The 19,089-nt window shown below is 44.4% G+C and overlaps 1 protein-coding gene across 3 annotated transcripts in view; it reads right to left on the reverse strand.

Moving 5' to 3' along the window:
- Nucleotides 1-3,333: 3,333 nt before the first annotated feature.
- SCAMP1 (secretory carrier membrane protein 1) overlaps nucleotides 3,334-19,089 on the reverse strand; it is a 94,499-nt gene continuing 78,743 nt past the window's right edge. For all 3 annotated transcript variants that reach the window (XM_050947083.1, XM_050947082.1, XM_050947080.1), the window contains 2 exons: nucleotides 9,554-9,671; nucleotides 3,334-7,195 (listed from right to left, as the gene is read on the reverse strand). In XM_050947083.1, the coding sequence (XP_050803040.1) occupies nucleotides 7,031-7,195; nucleotides 9,554-9,671 (283 nt within the window). In that variant the 3' untranslated portion in view covers nucleotides 3,334-7,030. The remainder of the gene's footprint in view (nucleotides 7,196-9,553; nucleotides 9,672-19,089) is intronic.

Here is a 19,089-nt window from a genome sequence, read left to right on the forward strand (position 1 = left end):
CCACCTTTAGCAATACTCAGAGCCAGCAATGAGATGTAAATTCAGTTAGCCTGGCTGGGAAAGATAGCAGAGAAGAGAAAAAAGCCAGGTCAACCCAGCCAATTCCAGAACATGTAATTAAAATGAAAAGATGTAACACCTCCTTCCTTTCATTTTGAGCAAAGAATCATACATACCCCGTCTCATTTTTCCCTGAGAAACATCAAAAAGACATGCCATGGAGACAACAGCCCTTCAACAAATGTTCCCAATTGCACTGCCAGTACCCAAGGCATGGGCCAAGAAGGACAACCGCAGATAAAGTGTGTCTGACAAGAATGCAAATGCATAGGTAATTCATACTAATTTCACTAGGCTGCTGTCAATTTTATTTATGTACCTTCTTAGCAGCTTCTGCTGCAAGGCTAAAAATTAACAGTTTCAAATTGCCAGACTCAGCTTAGCTGAGGATTCCAAGAGCAACAGTTGTTTTTGTGAGGAACAGTGGCAAATTCGCAGATGCGTAAAGTGTTCTGAACCAGCTGATCACCATAACTGATACATCTCTATCCACCTATCTCTGGCAGTAAAACCCTCTACGCCAGAGACGCACTCCCTGCAGCCCAGGGACAAATACCAATAGATTGAGTGCACAAGACAGTACAGAAGCTGTATTCCAACTCTGTTCTAGCTGTGGGCTCGATGGTCAGTCATTCCAGCACAATATCCAACTTCAATATCAAAAATTTGCATCTTATTTCCGTATTCAGGATGTGAACATTTCCTTAACAGAAAACAGCAACATTATGCATAAAGAGCCCATAGGCAGAAGCCAGCACAAACATACAGAGACTGCTCTTGCCAATGTCATGTACATGAATTCCTTGCTTTTGCTTTAATAGGTGGTATTACATCATACAGTAACATGGTTAAAGTAGTACAATGAACACTTTACCATAACCAGTCATTACTTGAGGACAGGGGTATTATGAGAGAGGACATACGAAATGACTAACACAAAAGTAAGAAAATATGAAAAAGTTTTAACTAGTAACTGCCTGTGCGTCTATTAAGAATTGGCATGGGAACAGTTTTGTTCTGGAACAAAACTGAATGCTTGCAGAGCTATGCTTCCATAGACTTCAAATATTTCTCAGAAATGTCTCGTGATTTCCATTTCAGTGCCAATACATACCTAAGCTATTATCCCACTATTCAAGTAAAAGATGTGCACTTTTTCCTTTGTAAATTCATCTCATTTTTTCCCAGAGCAAAGACGTTCACCTATGTGCAGGGTCAGAAGTGTCTCAGACAGAAACCCTCATAAAAGCTAATACATGTTTTATTTATTATTGAAATTTAATTTTCTTCTTTACTTGTTGAAGGGAAACATTAAAAGAGACGTATCTCCATTATATCTGTTCCATTCTGCCCTGTGTTTGATTTGTGAGTGGAATGTTTTCTGTTCAGGCTCATTTATTTAGAGTCAAACTGCATTCACCTTAAGCCAGCTAGGACTGGTACACTGAAGAGTAAAACACGTATTAGGCTCCCATAAATCAGACACCTCCCCACCCCAATAAATGTTTTGAGAATTGACTACTCTTTTTTTTAAACAGACATTTACACATTTCCTATTAACAGTACATGTCCATGTGGTTGCCAGCAATAAACAAATAGTACTATGGAACTATTTTGACCATATTCTTCCTCAACAGCATTTAATAATAATGAAAATTTAATAGAGGCATAACTTAACTCTTTTTAAAAATTGCCCTTTAACTACCACAAAGATGAGCAAAATCCTAGGGAGAATTAGATCTAACAATAGGAAAACAAACCTAATAACTGAAACCATGTTTTATTTCACCACCATAATGCTCAACCACAGCAATCACTGAGCTGACAGATGTACTAAGAATATTTTTATCTTTTGTTTGAAAATTAAGGCAAATATTGCACCATTTGCAAATCTAACCTACACACAGATAATGTGTAGTTAAAAATTCAGTTGTTTCTGCATCTCTCCAGAAAAAATGTTACAGCTGATGCCTCTTTACTGACAGACAAACAGAGAGTGTGTGAGAGAGAGAAAAGAGTTGGTGGTGCTTTTCTAGGAAAAGACTACAGTGAATATAGCATAAAATTCTTTCCCAAGAAGGAAAGAGCTTTAAAGGGAAACTGTCAATCTGTATTTATTTCTGAAACTCCATGTTTCCTGACAAAACATCCCTTACAATTTTTTAAAAGTCAAACCATGTAAACCATGCATCTGAAGAAGTGGGTTTTTTAACCACAAAAGCTTATGCCCAAATAAATCTGTTAGTCTTTAAGCTGCCACCGTCTCGTTTTTGTGGATACAGCCTAACACGGTTACCCCTCTGATACAAAAACTTTCCATGGTTTCAAATACATGTTTTTCTGTCTCCCTGCTATTTATTTCTAAGGGACTTAGTGAGCACCCAGTGTGCTCAGCCCCACCTTTCTTTCTCCTCCCCTATTCTCTGTGTATATGCCTTCCTGCTAGAGTGACCAGATAGCAAGTGTGAAAAATCTGGACAGGGTGGGGGGTAATAGGAACTTGTCCTGATGTTTGGGGTTTTTCAAAATCAGGACATCTGGTCACCATACTTCCTGCTGCCATTTTTTTCTGGTAAACCTCCTCAGGAGCAATGCATGAGAGTTATGTAATCATTCTAATCATGAGCAAGGAAGTGCAACTATATCATAACTGACTATACACAAAAGTGTGGGTTTTTTAGCCATTTTAATTATTACCTGTTGTATAATATACCCAAACTTTTTAGAGTTGAATGCGTCCCTTTAAAGAAGTTAATCTGCTGCCAAAACATCTGAATACAAAGTAATGAGGAGGAAAACAGGGAAAATTGGTGATATATAATTTCACTACTGTCAGGTGTGCAACTGTCTTGAACAACTCACTTCTGATTGGACAACTGCCTAGAGAAAATACTAGCTACATATCAGAACAAAAGTATCACTGTACTGTGCATTTACAAAACACTATTACAGTACAATGGTCTATATCAACTGTCAAGTTAGCTGTTTACAAACCCTTAATATAAGATATTGAATCCAGTAACATACTCTGCATATTAATTATATGAAACAGCAGTAGACAGCAATGTTATTCCATAACACTTGAACAGAAACAGCAGAACAAAATATTGATACAGAAGTGTCATTTCAGAAAACAGAAAAACAAACAGCAGCAAAACCAATATTGTTTTCAGCAGTTTCATTTTACTCTAGTAAAATCCTAGGTAAGGTTTAATACTCACAGTTTCAGTTAGTACTGACAGAACATTTTTTTTTTTGAGAGAGAGAGAGAGAGAGAGATAGATATTTGGTTTTGTTTTTAAATTTTCAATTTATAGCACAAGTACAAAGTGGTACAAGCACTGCTGAAGTTTTCCTTCATACTATTTGAATAATCCAATCCTAGTCATACTAATTTGTTATTCCTGTAGTGGACATCTTACTTTCCCATTTCAGCAGATTACACAATTTATATACAGATTGTAAAAACCAAATCATATTTTTATACAGAACAGCCTTCCTGCATGTTTACCTGACCTTTAAAAAAAATCTCTATCTTGTTTTTAAAACTATTCCGAGCAAACATCCAGGAAAAACAGTATTTTTATTCTATGACCTTGTGTTAATACAATAAATATACAAAACTTGTGAACTACTCAGACATGCAACATCAGAGGGACAGAATGAGTGTGTTTCTACAGAACCATGACATTTACTAGGATGGCAGAGCATTGTTAGTAATTTACAAAATATACAAACATCCCTCAGATAAATAAATCCAAATCCTAAATTACAGATCACTGACTATTGACATTCCAGTGTTTAAACATACTTTCAACCAAATTTGCCACAATACAACAAAATGACAATGTAAGTGGGTGCATATTGTGTTAACTGATAGGAGTCCAATACCTCTGTTAGTAAAGTAATAATATTTTAACAAACATCAGCCTTCAGTTCTCAAATCCAAAATGAGAATATTTTTCCTTTGGAACACAAATATTCATATATATTAATTTTATACCGTAATGCATTTTTGAGTGCAGAGGTAAACATGTAAGAATCAGAATCATAAACATAGAATCATAGAATATCAGGGGTTGGGAGGGACCTCAGGAGATCATCTAGTCCAACCCCCTGCTCAAAGCACGACTGTAAGCAGACATGTGCGTGTCAGTTGCAAGTTGCTTTTTAATAATATCACGACTGGTAATCTACTATTCTACAGTATGACAATAAATTTAACTGTGAGGATGCTGCCGCTCATACCCCATGAGAAAAAGAAAAATGCTTAATTCAGGCCTAAGATCCACCCTTAAAGGAAGTCCTCGGTACAATTTTCATACTTGGTTAAGAAGACTCACAAAAGTAGGACTTGGATCTAGAGAGGCCTGAAAGGTGCTAGCAGATCACAACACAAACTGTAAAATAAAAATTCAGATGGAACATTAAAGAGTAAACAAAATTTTTAAAAGAACTAAAACCTCCTCTACTGATTTTAATAAAGTCCTGAGGGAAAGCTTTAGAGTGTGTCCTGGTTACTGTTATTTCAATTGCACTGTTTAATTCATAGTGAAGAGAATTTTATGTGGAGACAATATAATTATGAACAACAACGTCAGTATAGATCATATTAAAATGCTTTCTTACCATATTTATCTTTACTACTAAAATTGGATTTTGAGAAGTTAAATTATGAATTTAAGTTGTACTTCTAATTTATACAGGGCTTTATGTATGCAAGTGCTACACTGCTCCAGGTATTAAGCTGTTGAAGGGTATTTTTTAAAATGGTCTTATTTTACAATATGCGTAAATTGAAGTGAGAAGATTATTCCTCTATCAAAACCAATCCACATTCAGGACATGAGGCCTCTCTGGGCTGGTCTAAAAGCACTTAAAATGCTGCAGCTGGTTCAGGAGACACACTACCTATGTTGACAGGAGAATTCACCCATTGACCTAGCACTGCCTATACTAGGAAATTAGGTCCATTTCACTGCATCACTCGGGGATGTGGATTTTTCACACTCCTGAGTGATGTAGTTATACTAACCAAATGTCCTAATATACATCAGGCCTTTGTAATTTTAAGGTTCAAACTTGCAAACTTTTATTCATATGAGCAGTCATACTGATTTCAGCAAAAGCATTTATGTAAGATCTGGGGATCAGGTCCTTAATGATCTCACTATCTGAAACTGGCATTTTATGATTTTAAGCTCAGTCCAAAGTACTACATATATTATCATCCAATAAACCAACCTACCTAGGAATCTCAAATGACCTTAAATAGACAGCAACATGATTCTGAAGCAAGAGCTGATTAAGAAAATTACTCAAGTAACAGCATGAATCATGGTGCATCACAGCAACAGTTTAATTTATTAGACAAGGGGTCGGCAACCTTTCAGAAGTGGTGTGCGGAGTCTTCATTTATTCACTCTGATTTAAAGTTTCACGTGCCAGTAATGCATTTTAACGTATTTAGAAGGTCTCTTTCTATAAGTCTATAACATATAACTAAACTGTTGTTGTATGTAAGGTAAATAAGGTTTTTTAAATGTTTAAGAAGCTTCATTTAAAATTAAATTAAAATGCAGAGCCCTGGACCGGTGGCCAGGACCCGGGCAGTGTGAGTGCCACTGAAAATCAGCTCGCGTGCTGCCTTTGGCACGCATGCCATAGGTTGCCTACCCCTCTATTAGACAGATATCCATTTCAACAGTATGAACGTATTTAATTTTATTCTCTCAATGGAGATAAAAAATATTTCACTTTTCCAACTCAAAATAGTTAAGAGTCTTCCTTATTCAGCTTGAATCAAATCACATATGAAGGCTGAGGTGCGTTAAAAGGAATTCAAGTATGTGTTAAATGCCATAGTTTCAAAAGTTTGATTAGAGAAAATATTCCTGTAAAAAAATTAAATTAAATACTGTATATTCAGATTTTTGGAAAAGCAGTAAATAAAGTGACTGACCAAGCTATAGCTTTAGTACCACTGGTAAACACAAATTGACACTGAAAAGAAAAATCCAACACCCCCTCCCATACACACCACAAAAATTTCACTGCATTTAAAAGGTGGCAAACAACTGTTTATGGAAGTGTTCTAAAGGTTGGTAATTTTTCCTATAACGGAATGCGTTTTCCTAAGACATGAAAACTGAAATTAAAAATAGCAAATATAATCATTTAGCTCTTTGATCAAAACCATCAGTTAACTTCTCTTAACTGTACATCGCATTACACATTCTGGCAGCAAGAATGTCTATGCAATAGCCATTTCTGATTTTAAAAAAGTATGCCATGAAAATAGATACAAACCAACATTAAGTGGTACAGATAAATCCTGGACCAAAAACACTAATTCAGCATGGCCAAATATCTCAACAATACTCATGCAAACTTGTAGACTTATATTAAAAACCTACTGCTCTAAAAAAAAAAAAAAAAAAATTACATTATCTACCATACTTATATCTGTCCATCAGCTGCTGAAACTGCCACAGCAGCAGCCAAATCTAGAGTCTCAAACTGTCAGTCTTACTTCTTGCAGTAGAAATAGGGAAACAGGCTCAAGAACAAAAATAACTGCTCCAAAGTTAAAACAAGAGATTCCAGAGTGAAATACTAAAACCCCCCTCTAAATACACTTAACTGATCACAGAAAATACCATATCAATTTCAGATCCATTGCTGAAGTTTCCACCAAAATATTGCTCCTCCAGAAAATATGGAGAATTATATATCTAGAACGTATTTAATGTTTTAAAGAGGGCAAAGAAGGTTGCCTGTGGGTTTTTTTGTTTTGATAAATAAATGTATAAAGGAATAAAACAAGATTTTTTCCCCCTGTTTTAGCCCATGCACAGCTGAAGGAGAGACATACATGCTGTGTGTATTTTGAACGCAAGTCTTTAGGAATAGAATTAATAAGATGGAAAATAAAGTACAGTCAAAGAACTGTAGTGATTTTTGTATTTCACTAAATTTGGTTACCCTTGAAAGCATTTTGAGCTGCACTAGTTGCTGCTGTAGATGCTGCATTTGCTGCAGCTGTTTGTACAGTTTTGTTCGACATCACACCAGTTGCAAACTCTTGCTGTGCTTTTTCAAAACTAGCACCGGTTGTACGGTATAGGCCATGAACCTACGACAGAAAGGGAGGGTGAAAGGGGAAGGGAGAGGAGAGAAACAAGAGCGTTAAAAAGTGTTATGATCATTCCATTATCTCTATTTGTAGATGCTACACCAAAAGTCGTATGACAAATTAAATGAATAGAGTGATGGGGAAATTTGATTCTGTTGCCTGCTTGCAGCTGTATGGAGGATAATCAAATGGGTGAAATTTAGTCCCCAGCATCAACAGCAAATATTTGTTGATGTTTTAGACCTATGTGCCTTTTAATTAGCATTAAAATGGTACAATCCTAAACAATTAAAAAATGGAAATATAGCAAGTATAGAAACCATCTACTGCAACATAACTGACAATAAGTGACACTGAAAATTAAACAGTTCTTAATGCATTAACGTTTTAAAAAAAGAAGAAACAACAACGCTTTTTATAGAAAGTATAGTTTAGTCTACTGTGGTAGCTAGCACATTTGGCAGGGTGAACCAAACTGCTTAGTTGGGTTGAGACGACTTCATACTGACTGTCTGAAGGAAAGGAGCTTTTGACAGGTAAGAAGAATGCTTCCCAAGAGATGCAGTGAGAGCAATGGGGGAAAATGTATCCCCTGAACTTCCCCAGGTAGTAGTGGCAAAATGCTTTTTCCTACTGTTCAGAAACCAGCTAGCTATAATAAATTAAATAAATAAATAGGGACCTGGCTCTAGCCCGTTTCTAGCCTGGAGTTGCTTACAGAATCAGTCTCATCCATGCTCTGACCTTGTCAACACCTTCCCTCTTCCCTCCAATCCACATTTGCGGTTGCTCACCCTAAATCAGTTAAGTACTCCTCCAGAAACACCATCCCTCCTCCTGTTGCTTCCCTAGGATAGTTCCTTAGGGCTCGTCCAGACTGGGGGGGGGGGAATCGATCTTAGATACGCAACTTCAGCTACGTGAATAACGTAGCTGAAGTCGAATATCTAAGATCGAATTACTCACCCGTCCAGACGGCGCGGGATCGATGTCCGCGGCTCTCCGTGTCGATTCCGGAACTCCGTTGGGGTTGATGGAGTTCCGGAATCGATGTAAGCGCGCTCGGGGATCGATATATTGCGTCTAGATTAGACGCGATATATCGATCCTCGAGCAATCGATTTTAACCCGCCGATATGGCGGGGTAGTCTGGACGTACACTCAGATACAAAGACAGGGGGATCATCATCCTTCCTTCAGTGAAGCTTATGAAGGTTTAAGTTCCATCTTATTTGGCTTCTCATATAAATGTTATTCCATATCAATAAAGATGTAAATAGCTCATGTCCAGATAATTATGTATTCCTGAGGAACCCAACTGTGTGTGGGAGAGAACTGAGTGTGACAGATCAGTGCCATGAGGAACAGCAGGATAGGAGAAAGGGAAACGCCTTTTAAAAAGTTATAGCACAGGAACGGGATATGCTCTTGGAGGGAAAGAAGATAACAACTGGATGCCATGCCACCTCTGAACTTCTTCCCAAATATCAGCAGGACAGAATCCTTTAGGGATGGTTGAAATCCCCAAAAGATAATAGTTCCTTAAAGATAAGATAGGAAAACTAGAATGATAACAGAGAGGCTACCGCTGTATGCATTTGAATAACATGCACCTTATTTGGGTATTTTGTGTGTCTAATTTTATGCCTCTGGATAGCAGGCGAACAAGAAGGAACTGGGTTCTACGTACTATATCCTGATCTAGGAAATATTTCTACAGTGCTGTCAAGTCCAGGACATCTTTCTTAGGAATTTTTAAAGCACTTATTACTAGAGTATCTGAGAATGCAATTTTTCAAAAGCTAGGATGCTAAATAAAGGTGGCCTGATTTTCAAGGGTGCAGCACACCGGCAGCTCCTACTGACTTCCAAAGGGAGACGGCTCCAAGAACAGATGAAAATTACTCAGCACCTCTGAAAATCAGGCCACTTATTAGTCCCCCATGTTGCAAAATGACAACTGGAGTGCCTGGCACCTCAGTGCAGTGTATCCTGTCCTTTCATTGGGGCAGGTTGTGTTACATTCTCCTTCTCTCCCCACCACTTACTGTCTTTACTATCCCCACACTCAAATCCTCCACTGACAATTTCAGTTTGCACAGACTAAATAGTATCTTTGTTTTACACAGCACACACACAAAATGGCAGTGACTTCTGTCTCTGTGGAAACACAAGCAACAAGGTATTACAGAAATGCAATCAGTACAGGTAAAGCAAAGCAGGAAGAGGACCTATAGGAATAGCAATCAACCCTATCAATTGTGAAGATGCAGGAGAGGACTTCCCTAAAGCAGAAAATTAGATCAGGGGACAGTGGAGTAAGTGGAAGTCTGAAATAGTAAAAACAAAGCAACTTACCTTTTTAAACATAACTAGTGAGATGACAGCAGATGCTGTGAAAAGTGCTGTTATGATTATCATCATAATGCCAACAGGAATACTCTCATTAAGCCCAGTCAGAGATGAAATCCATCCACTAGAGAAAAAAATGACAAACTTTCTTACAGTGGTGCACTACATATTTCCTTTTAAAGAAACCTTTGTAACCTTCTGGTTCTGTTCTGACTTGAGGAAAGCAATGAAAATTATAAAATGTAAACAGTCAGTTTAATAACGTATTTTTAGAAGTTCAGTTCCTAAATTATGTAGTCTTAAAGTTAGGGCATGTCTACACTACAAACTTTTGCCAACGTAAGTTACGTCTGCATAAAGCTCCCAAAGTTAGTATATTGCTTGTGTGCATGCATACTTGGCTCCTTGCATCAGCACCACGCATACTCACCAGGAGTGCTTGTGTCGATACGCAGTGTGGAGCAGCAGGGGTAGGTATCCCAATGTGCAGCTCACCACTGTCCAGCACAATGTCTTTTGGAAAGTTCTGGCAATGTATGAGGGGGGACAGAAGAGAGTCATGTAGGACGGACTGGGACTGTGGGATCAAGTTCCCACCATACACCTTTCTCCACCTCATAATGCCATTTCTATCCCATAATTTTCATGCCTACTTCGAAAATCCTACAAACCCATGTGGAACTTGTCACTGTCCGCCATCACCAACAGTAGCATGGAGCCTGTATAGCTCTACACTACTGTTACAAGTGCTACAACTACAGGATGGCATGATCCTCTGGTATTTACAGAGCCGCAAGAAGAGCTGTGGGGAACATGACAATTTTCTGGAAGACAGACTGCTGTGGGACATAGAGCAAACCAATTCAATATCGTTAGTGGCAATCAAAGAATAGATGCAAATGGTGGAGCGCCACTTCTGGGCCTGAGAAATGGGCACTCACTGGTAGGGCTGCATCGTAACACTGGCTTGGGATGATGAGCAGTGACTGCAGAACTTTTGGATGTGCAAAGCCACATTCCTGGATCTGTGTACTGAGCTCACGCAAGCAGTCCAGCATGGGGACACCAGAATGAGAGATGCATTGACAGTGGAGAAGCAAGTGGTGATCACACTGTGGAAACTTGCAACGCTGGATTGCTACCCGTCCTTGGGAAATCATTTTGGAGTTGGAAAATCCACCGTGGGAGCCATAGTCATGCAGGACCATTAATTATCTCCTGCTCCACAGGACTGTAACTCTCAGCAACGTGAAGGACATAAAGGATGGGTTTGCAGCAATGAGATTTCCAAACTGCAGTGGCATGACAGACAACACACATATCCCTATTTTGGCATCAGACCCCCTTGACACAAAGTCCATCAATAGAAAGGGCTATTTTTCTGTGGTTATACAAGCGCTGGTGGATAAAGGACAGTTACCTGTTCCGTAACTGGAGTTCTTCGAGATGTGTTGCTCAGGTGTATTCCACAGTAGGTGTGTGTGCTCGCCATGTGCACCGGTGCCGGAAGTTTTTCCCTTAGCAGTACCTGTATGGGGGGAGCACTAATGCAACTCCTTGAGTGACACCTCTATATCGTGCTATAAGGGGAGCCGCACACGCCCCCCACCCTCGGTTCCTTCTTGCCAGACAACTCCGACAGAGGGGAAGGAGGATGGGATGCGGAATACACCCGAGCAACACATCTCAAAGAACGCCAGTTACGGAACAGATAACTGTCCTTTCTTCTTCAAGTGATTGCTCATGTGTATTCCACAGCAGGTGACTCCAAGCTATATCTGATGGAGGTGGGTAGGAGTTTAAGGGTTTCCAGGATGCAGTAATACCCTACCAAACTCCGCGTCATCCCATGCTTGGGAGACAATCGCATAATGCAAAGAAAAGGTGTGGACAGAGGACCATGTGGCAGCTCTACGTATGAGCTAGATAGGGACGTTAGCTACACAGGCAGCCGATGAGGCCTGAGCTCTTGAAGAATGCGCCTTAACAACAGGTGGCGGGGGAACCCCTGCCAGGTCATAACACGTGCGTATGCACAAGGTAATCCAGTGGGAAAGGCGCTAGGTGGAAATTGGTTGTCTCCTCATCCAGTCGGCTGTCGGAACGAACAGCTGTGAGGATTTCTGGAACGACCTGGTTCGGTCCTGGTAAAAAGCCAGTGCCCTACGCACATCTAGCATGTGTAGGCAGCGCTCCTTGTTGGAGGAGTGGGGCTTAGAACAGAGTGCCGGCAGGAAAATGTCCTGATCCATAAAGAAGGCGGAGACAATCTTCGGGAGAAAAGCAGGGTGTGGGCAAAGCTGGACCTTGTGGAAGACCATATACAGGGAATCTAAGGTCAAGGCCCTAAGCGCTAAGACACATTGGGCTAATGTGATAGCAACAAGGAATGCTACCTTCCATGACAGGTGAGACCAGGAACACATGGCCAAGGGCCCAAAGGGAGGACCTGTGAGGCGGGATAACACTAGGTTTAGATCCCATTGTGCCATGGGAGGCCTAGCATATGGGAATGAATGATCCAGGCCCTTTAGAAAGCGGGAGGTCATACTGTGGGAAAAGACTGAGTGGCCCTGTACTGGCGGTTGGAAGGCCGATATGGCTGCCAAATGCACCCTGACAGAGGCGGGAGCTAGCCCTTGGGTTCTAAGGGACAGGAGGTAATTGAGAATAAGTTAGAGCGATGCAGACTATGGGGAGGTTCCTTGCTCCCTCGCCCAGAGAACCTGGACCATTTGGCCAGGTACGTCCGTCGTGTGGATGGCTTTCTACTTTCCAACAGAACTCGTTTGACATTCTCCAAACACCTCCCCTCCTCCTCATCTAACCACGGAGCAACAATGCTGTCAGGTGAAGCATGGCCAGGTTGGGGTGGAGGAGGCATCCTCCTTCCTGGGAGAGGAGATCCAAAGAGGCAGCCTCTGCGGGGGAGTGCTAGGAGTTGCAGGAGGGTCCCGTACTAGTGTTGACGGGTCCAATCCGGGGCTATAAGGATGACCCACATTCTGTCTGCTTTTACTTTTTGCAGGACTTTGCCTTTTAGGGGAAAGGTTGGAAGGCATAGAAAAGTTGGCCCAACCACTGAAGGAGGAAAGTGTCCAAGATTGCCCCCCTTCCCGCCACTCCCTTGGAGGGGAACTGGGGGCAGCACTGGTTCTGGGCAGAAGCAGAGATTGACCTGGGGAACTCCCCACTCCCGGAAGAGCTGTAGTATGACCTCCCAGTGGAGTGACCACTCATACTGATGGGTGGGAAATCAGCTCGCACATTGCGGATGCCGGGTAGGTGGAAGGCTCGCAGGGAGATATTGTGGACTATACAGAAATCCCACAGGCTCAGGGCTTCCAGGCATAGGGCCGAGGAGTGCGTTCCTTCCTATCTGTTGATGTAATACATCACAGCTGTACTGTCTGTGAGGACTCTGACCACCTTACTGTGAAGGTGCCCACTGAAAGCTACGCATGCCAACCGTATTGCCCTGAGCTTCCTGACGTTTATGTGTAGGGATAATTCCAAGGCCGACCATCTCCCTGGTATTTGAATGTTCCCTATATGGGCCCCCCAGCCCAGGTCCAAGGCATCTGACACCAGGTCTAGTGAGGGGGAGATTTCTCGGAAGGGGACCCCTTGCAGCATGTTGCACAGGAGGGACCACTACTGAAGGGCAGCAATTACCTGGGACAGTATCATGAAAACTTTGTCCAGCCCATCCCAGGCCTGGGAAAACTTGGAGGCCAGCAAGAGCTGGAGGGGCCCCATTCTGAGCCTGGCGTGGCGAACCACATATGTGCATGCCGCCATGCGCCCGAGGATCTGAAGGTACGCCCTCGCCGTCACCACAGGGAAGGCCATGACCAAGGCAATGAGACCTTTGAGGGTCTCAAACCTGTCTTGGAGAAGAAAGGCTGTAGCCTCTAATGAGTCCTGTAGCACCCCTATGAATTCTATGCGCTGAACCGGAACTAACGTAGACTTGGTCCCATTCACCACTAGGCCGAGATCCGCGCACGTGGACAAGAGAAATCCCACCCGGGCCTGCGCTTGGGACCAGGAAGTGCCCTTGAGAAGCCAATCGTCCAGGTATGGGAAGATCTGCACCCCTCTCCTCCGGAGGTAGGCTGCTACAACCACCATGCATTTGGTGAAAACCCTGGGATCCGTGGAAAGGCCAAACGGGAGGATCGTGAACTGGTAATGGTCCCCCACTACCAGGAATCGGAGGAAGCACCTGTGTCCCTCGAATATATGGATATGGAAATACGTGTCCTGGAGATCCAGGGCCACGAACCTCCAGGATATGGAAATACGTGTCCTGGAGGTCTAGGGCCACGAACCAATGCCTTGGGTCCAGGGAGGGAACAACAGAGGCCAGGGATACCATCCGGAACCTGTAGTGGACCATAAAACTGTTGAGATCCCGTAGGTCTAGGATGGGTCTGAGCCTGCCTTTCGCCTTCAGGATTAGGAAATACCGGGAGTAGAAACCCTTGCCCTGGAATTCTACCGGTATCCTTTCCACCACCCCCAGGCAGAGGAGCATGCCACCTCCTGGTCTAGCTGGTGGGTGTGCTCCGGGTCACCCAGGACAGAGAGAGAGACAGAGACACAGAGTGTGAGTGTGTGTGTGTGTGTGTGTGTGTGTGTGTGTGTGTGTGTGTGTGTGTGAGAGAACTGCAACATGTAGCCCTTGGAGAATGCTGAGGACCCACTGGTCCGACGTTATACGGGCCCACTCTACACGGAAGGCAGATAAACAGTTGCAGAACACAAACTTTTATTTACTGGGGGGCTTCCCTGGCAACAGGCCCAGTGGCCCCCCGCAAAGAGTCAAAACCGCCTCTTTCCCTGCCTTTTGCCCTTCGAGGGGCCTGGCCATGGGGCCGAGCGGGACTGACGTTGGGACCTATGCCTCTGTTCCCTCGGTCTCTTGGGCAGGGGCTCATATCTGCTCCTAGCAGGAGGAGCCAAAGCCTGCAGCCTGGGCTTGTCCTTTGCTGGAGGGACATACAGGCCCAAGGTTTGCAGGGCGGTGCGGGAGTCTTTCATCCCATGCAGGCGGACATCAGTTTGGTCCGCGAACAACGCTTTCCGTCGAAGGGAAGGTCTTGCATCAAAGACTGGGACTCTGCAGACAGTCCGGACAGGAGAAGCCACGATACCCTGCGCCTGGATATGGCGGAGGATATCGAGCAAGCTGCCGTGTCAGCTGCGTCCGACGCTGCGTCCGACACTGCCTGGAGGGCTGCTTTAGCTGCTGCTGCACTCCTTCCTCTACCAGACCCCTGAACTCCTTTTTGTCCTGCTCCGGGAGGAGAGGTTCAAACGTTGGTAGGGACCCCCATAGGCTGAAGTCATACTGGTTCAGCTTGATGATCGGCCACCCTGAGCTGGAAACTCACCAAGGAATAAACCTTCCTGCCAATCGTACCCAGTCTCCTAGCATCCTTGTCTTTGGCGGTGGGCACGGGTTGACCATGATGTTCCCGGTGGTTCACTGAGGGTAGGTTTAGAAGAGAAAATAAGGAAAGAGCAAGTAAAAAATCACTTAGAAAAGTTAGATGCCTGCAAGTCACCAGGGCCTGATGAAATGCATCCTAGAATACTCAAGGAGTTAATAGAAGAGGTATCTGAGCCTCTAGCTATTATCTTTGGGAAATCATGGGAGACGGGGGAGATTCCAGAAGACTGGAAGGGGGCAAATATAGTGCCCATCTATAAAAAGGGAAATAAAAACAACCCAGGAAACTACAGACCAGTTAGTTTAACTTCTGTGCCAGGGAAGATAATGGAGCAGGTAATCAAAGAAATCATCTGCAAACACTTGGAAGGTGGTAAGGTGATAGGGAATAGCCAGCATGGATTTGTAAAGAACAAATCGTGTCAAACTAATCTGATAGCGTTCTTTGATAGGATAACGAGCCTTGTGGATAAGGGAGAAGTGGTGGATGTGATATACCTAGACTTTAGTAAGGCATTTAATACAGTCTCGCATGATATTCTTATAGATAAGCTAGGAAAGTACAATTTAGATGGGGATACTATAAGGTGGGTGCGTAACTGGCTGGATAACCGTACTCAGAGAGTAGTTGTTAATGGCTCCCAATCCTGCTGGAAAGGTATAACAAGTGGGGTTCCGCAGGGGTCTGTTTTGGGACCGGTTCTGTTCAATATCTTCATCAACGATTTAGATGTTGGCATAGAAAGTACGCTTATTAAGTTTGCGGATGATACCAAACTGGGAGGGACAGGGTCAAAATTCAAAATGATCTGGACAAATTGGAGAAATGGTCTGAGGTAAACCGGATGAAGTTCAATAAAGATAAATGCAAAGTGCTCCACTTAGGAAGGAACAATCAGTTTCACACATACAGAATGGGAAGAGACTGTCTAGGAAGGAGTATGGCAGAAAGAGATCTAGGGGTCATAGTGGACCACAAGCTTAATATGAGTCAACAGTGTGATACTGTTGCAAAAAAAGCAAACATGATTCTGGGATGCATTAACAGGCGTGTTGTAAACAAGACACGAGAAGTCATTCTTCCGCTTTACTCTGCGTTGGTTAGGCCTCAACTGGAGTATTGTGTCCAGTTCTGGGCACCGCATTTCAAGAAAGATGTGGAGAAATTGGAGAGGGTCCAGAGAAGAGCAACAAGAATGATTAAAGGTCTTGAGAACATGACCTATGAAGGAAGGCTGAAGGAATTGGGTTTGTTTAGTTTGGAAAAGAGAAGACTGAGAGGGGACATGATAGCAGTTTTCAGGTATCTAAAAGGGTGTCATCAGGAGGAGGGAGAAAACTTGTTCACCTTAGCCTCCAATGATAGAACAAGAAGCAATGGGCTTAAACTGCAGCAAGGGAGATTTAGATTGGACATTAGGAAAAAGTTCCTAACTGTCAGGGTAGTTAAACACTGGAATAGATTGCCTAGGGAAGTTGTGGAATCTCCATCTCTGGAGATATTTAAGAGTAGGCTAGATAAATGTCTATTAGGGATGGTCTAGACAGTATTTGGTCCTGCCACGAGGGCAGGGGACTGGACTCGATGACCTCTCGAGGTCCCTTCCAGTCCTAGAGTCTATGAGTCTATGATTCCACCACCAGGGAGTTAGTTGCCAGGTGAGAATACAGGTACTCATGGTCCTTAGCCGGCACGAAGTATTTCCTCTCCACTTCCTTGGAGATAGGGGCCAAGGAAACTGGGGTTTGCCAGAGGGTAGTCGAGATACTGGCTACCCCCTGGTGGAGAGGCAGGGCCACCTGCCCGGTGCTGAGGACAAGAGTACATTAAAAAGAGAATCAGATGGCTCCTCCATCTCCTCAGCCCGGAGAGGGAGACTAGATGTCACCCGCTTAAGGAGCTCCTGGTGAGCCTTGAAGTCCTCCTTGTGGGATGGGTGGCAGTGCTGTTATGGCCTCTTCTGGTGCCAGCGAGGGGACCAGCACGGTGCCCACAGTGTTGGGGGGGTACCGGTGGGTCAATGCCCACGTCAGAATCCGGGTGTAGTGCTGTCGGCTCGAGACCCGTTCACTTTTCCCTCTGACGAGGGAGGGGAGGCCGAAGAAGCCTGGGATGCTCCAGCCACTGAGTGAGATCTCGTCTGGGCGGGCACCTGTGGCCACGGTGCCCATTGACACCACTTCCCCTGCCATGGTGTGCCATGCCACTGACCAACTTGGGGGCTGGGTGGCAGAGTTTGTTTTCGCTCAGAGAGGAGGCTGGGTGCCAATGCTGAAGTCACTGTCGACCGTATGGCACCACAGGAGCAGTGAGAGTGACGGTGCTGTGACAGTGCCTTCCGCTTGACCGGGACCTCAATGACAAGGATCAGTACCCATCCTAGGTGCTGCTCTTGTACTTGACCCAGTGGCCGAAGCTACAACGTGCCAGTGGACCATGAGACGAGTCCCGTGTGTGATGTCTGGTAGAGCAGGAATTCGAGTCGGAGCGTTGATGTCGGTGGTGTCGGGATCGGCCACGGTAGCTGCATCGCGAGATAGAGCATTGGCAGCACCTGTCCTGGTGCCTGTGTCCCTAGTTGCAAGGTGTGGAGGACCCCCGAGGTTCCAGTGCTGGTGGCAAGCTGGTCAGCCTGAGTGGGGTAGAGGGCTGGCATGAGCTGCGGGAAGACCGCGTCAAGCAAGGCAGCGAGTGGTCTTCGGAGCAGGGACTGTGCCGCATCGGGGAGGTCTGTTGTGCTCCCAGTAGCCACTTCCCTCGAGATCGGGATACCGGGAGGGTTAGGCTGTCACGCATGGCCTGTGCAGCCTCCAACGTCAACGACATCCTCACTGCAGGGGAGGGATGCGGGGATGGGACTAGGCTGCTACACTCAATGTGAGTTGGAGGCCTGGGTCCTGAGGGGGATAGCAGGCTTCCCAGCTCGGGTCCAGCCTCACCCTTTTCCTTCTCTTGCCACCGCTGAGTCTTCCCTTGTTTCTTGGAGGGGGAGTGGTGCCAGCTAGTGGAGGGGACTTCGCTCCGCACCAAGGACGTGGTGCTGGACGCTGAGTCTGTTCTGCATGCCGGTGCCGGGGCCAGCGCTGATTCCATTAGGAGAGCACAAAGCCTACTGTCCCTCTCCTTCTTAGTCCATGGCTTGAATGATCTACAGATCCTGCAGCCTCACTTATGTGAGTTTTGCCCAAGCAGCGGAGACACTGAGTACGCGGGTCGCTTCTTGACATAGAATTGCGACAGGAGTCGCATGACTTGAAGCCTGGGGCACAAGGCATGCCCCGAGCCCAGTCAACTAACTTGAGAAACTATTCAACTGTTGGAACAACTGTACTACTAAGGCTAACTAGAGAAGCTGCAGCAAGGTTAGAGCATGAAGTTCTGACTACCTTCACTGGCAGCAAGAAGGAACCGAGGGTGGGGGGAGTGTGTGGCTCCCCTTACAGTGTGATATAGAGGCACCACTCCAGAGGTCGCAGAGGTGCTCCCCCAGTACGGATACTGCTAAGGGAAAAACTTCCAGCACTAGTGCACGTGGCGAGCACACACACCTACTGTGGAATGCACGTGAGCAATCACTTGAAGAACAACCTTAGACACTTCACTGACATCTGTGTTGGCTGGCCAGGGAAGGTGCATGACCCTTGCAACCTCAAGAACACAGGACTGTTCAGAGAGCTACAAGCAGGGACTTTCTTTCCCAACTGGCAGATTACTACTGATGATGTAGAAATGCCAACAGTGATTCAAAGGACCCCGCCTACCCTTTACTCTTCTGGCTCATGAAGTCATAGACCAGCCACCTGGACAGCACCAAAGAAAGATTAAAGTACCAGCTCAGCAGGTGCAAAATTACAGTTGAATGTGCTTTTGGTAGATTGAAGGGGAAGTGGTCTTGTTTACTCCCAAAACTAGATCTCAGTGAGATATATATCCCAATGTGTACAGCTGTCAGGAGTTCACATTTGTGACCAAAGCAGTCAGTGTTGAGCATTGTGGGACAGCTGCTAGAGGACTGTTAGGATCGAAACAAGTAATGTGGTGTCTACATTTGTGCTGCATCAACTTCAATACATTGACCATGGC

This window comes from Gopherus flavomarginatus, chromosome 3 (genome assembly GCF_025201925.1).
Source record: "Gopherus flavomarginatus isolate rGopFla2 chromosome 3, rGopFla2.mat.asm, whole genome shotgun sequence".
NCBI lineage: Eukaryota > Metazoa > Chordata > Testudines > Testudinidae > Gopherus > Gopherus flavomarginatus.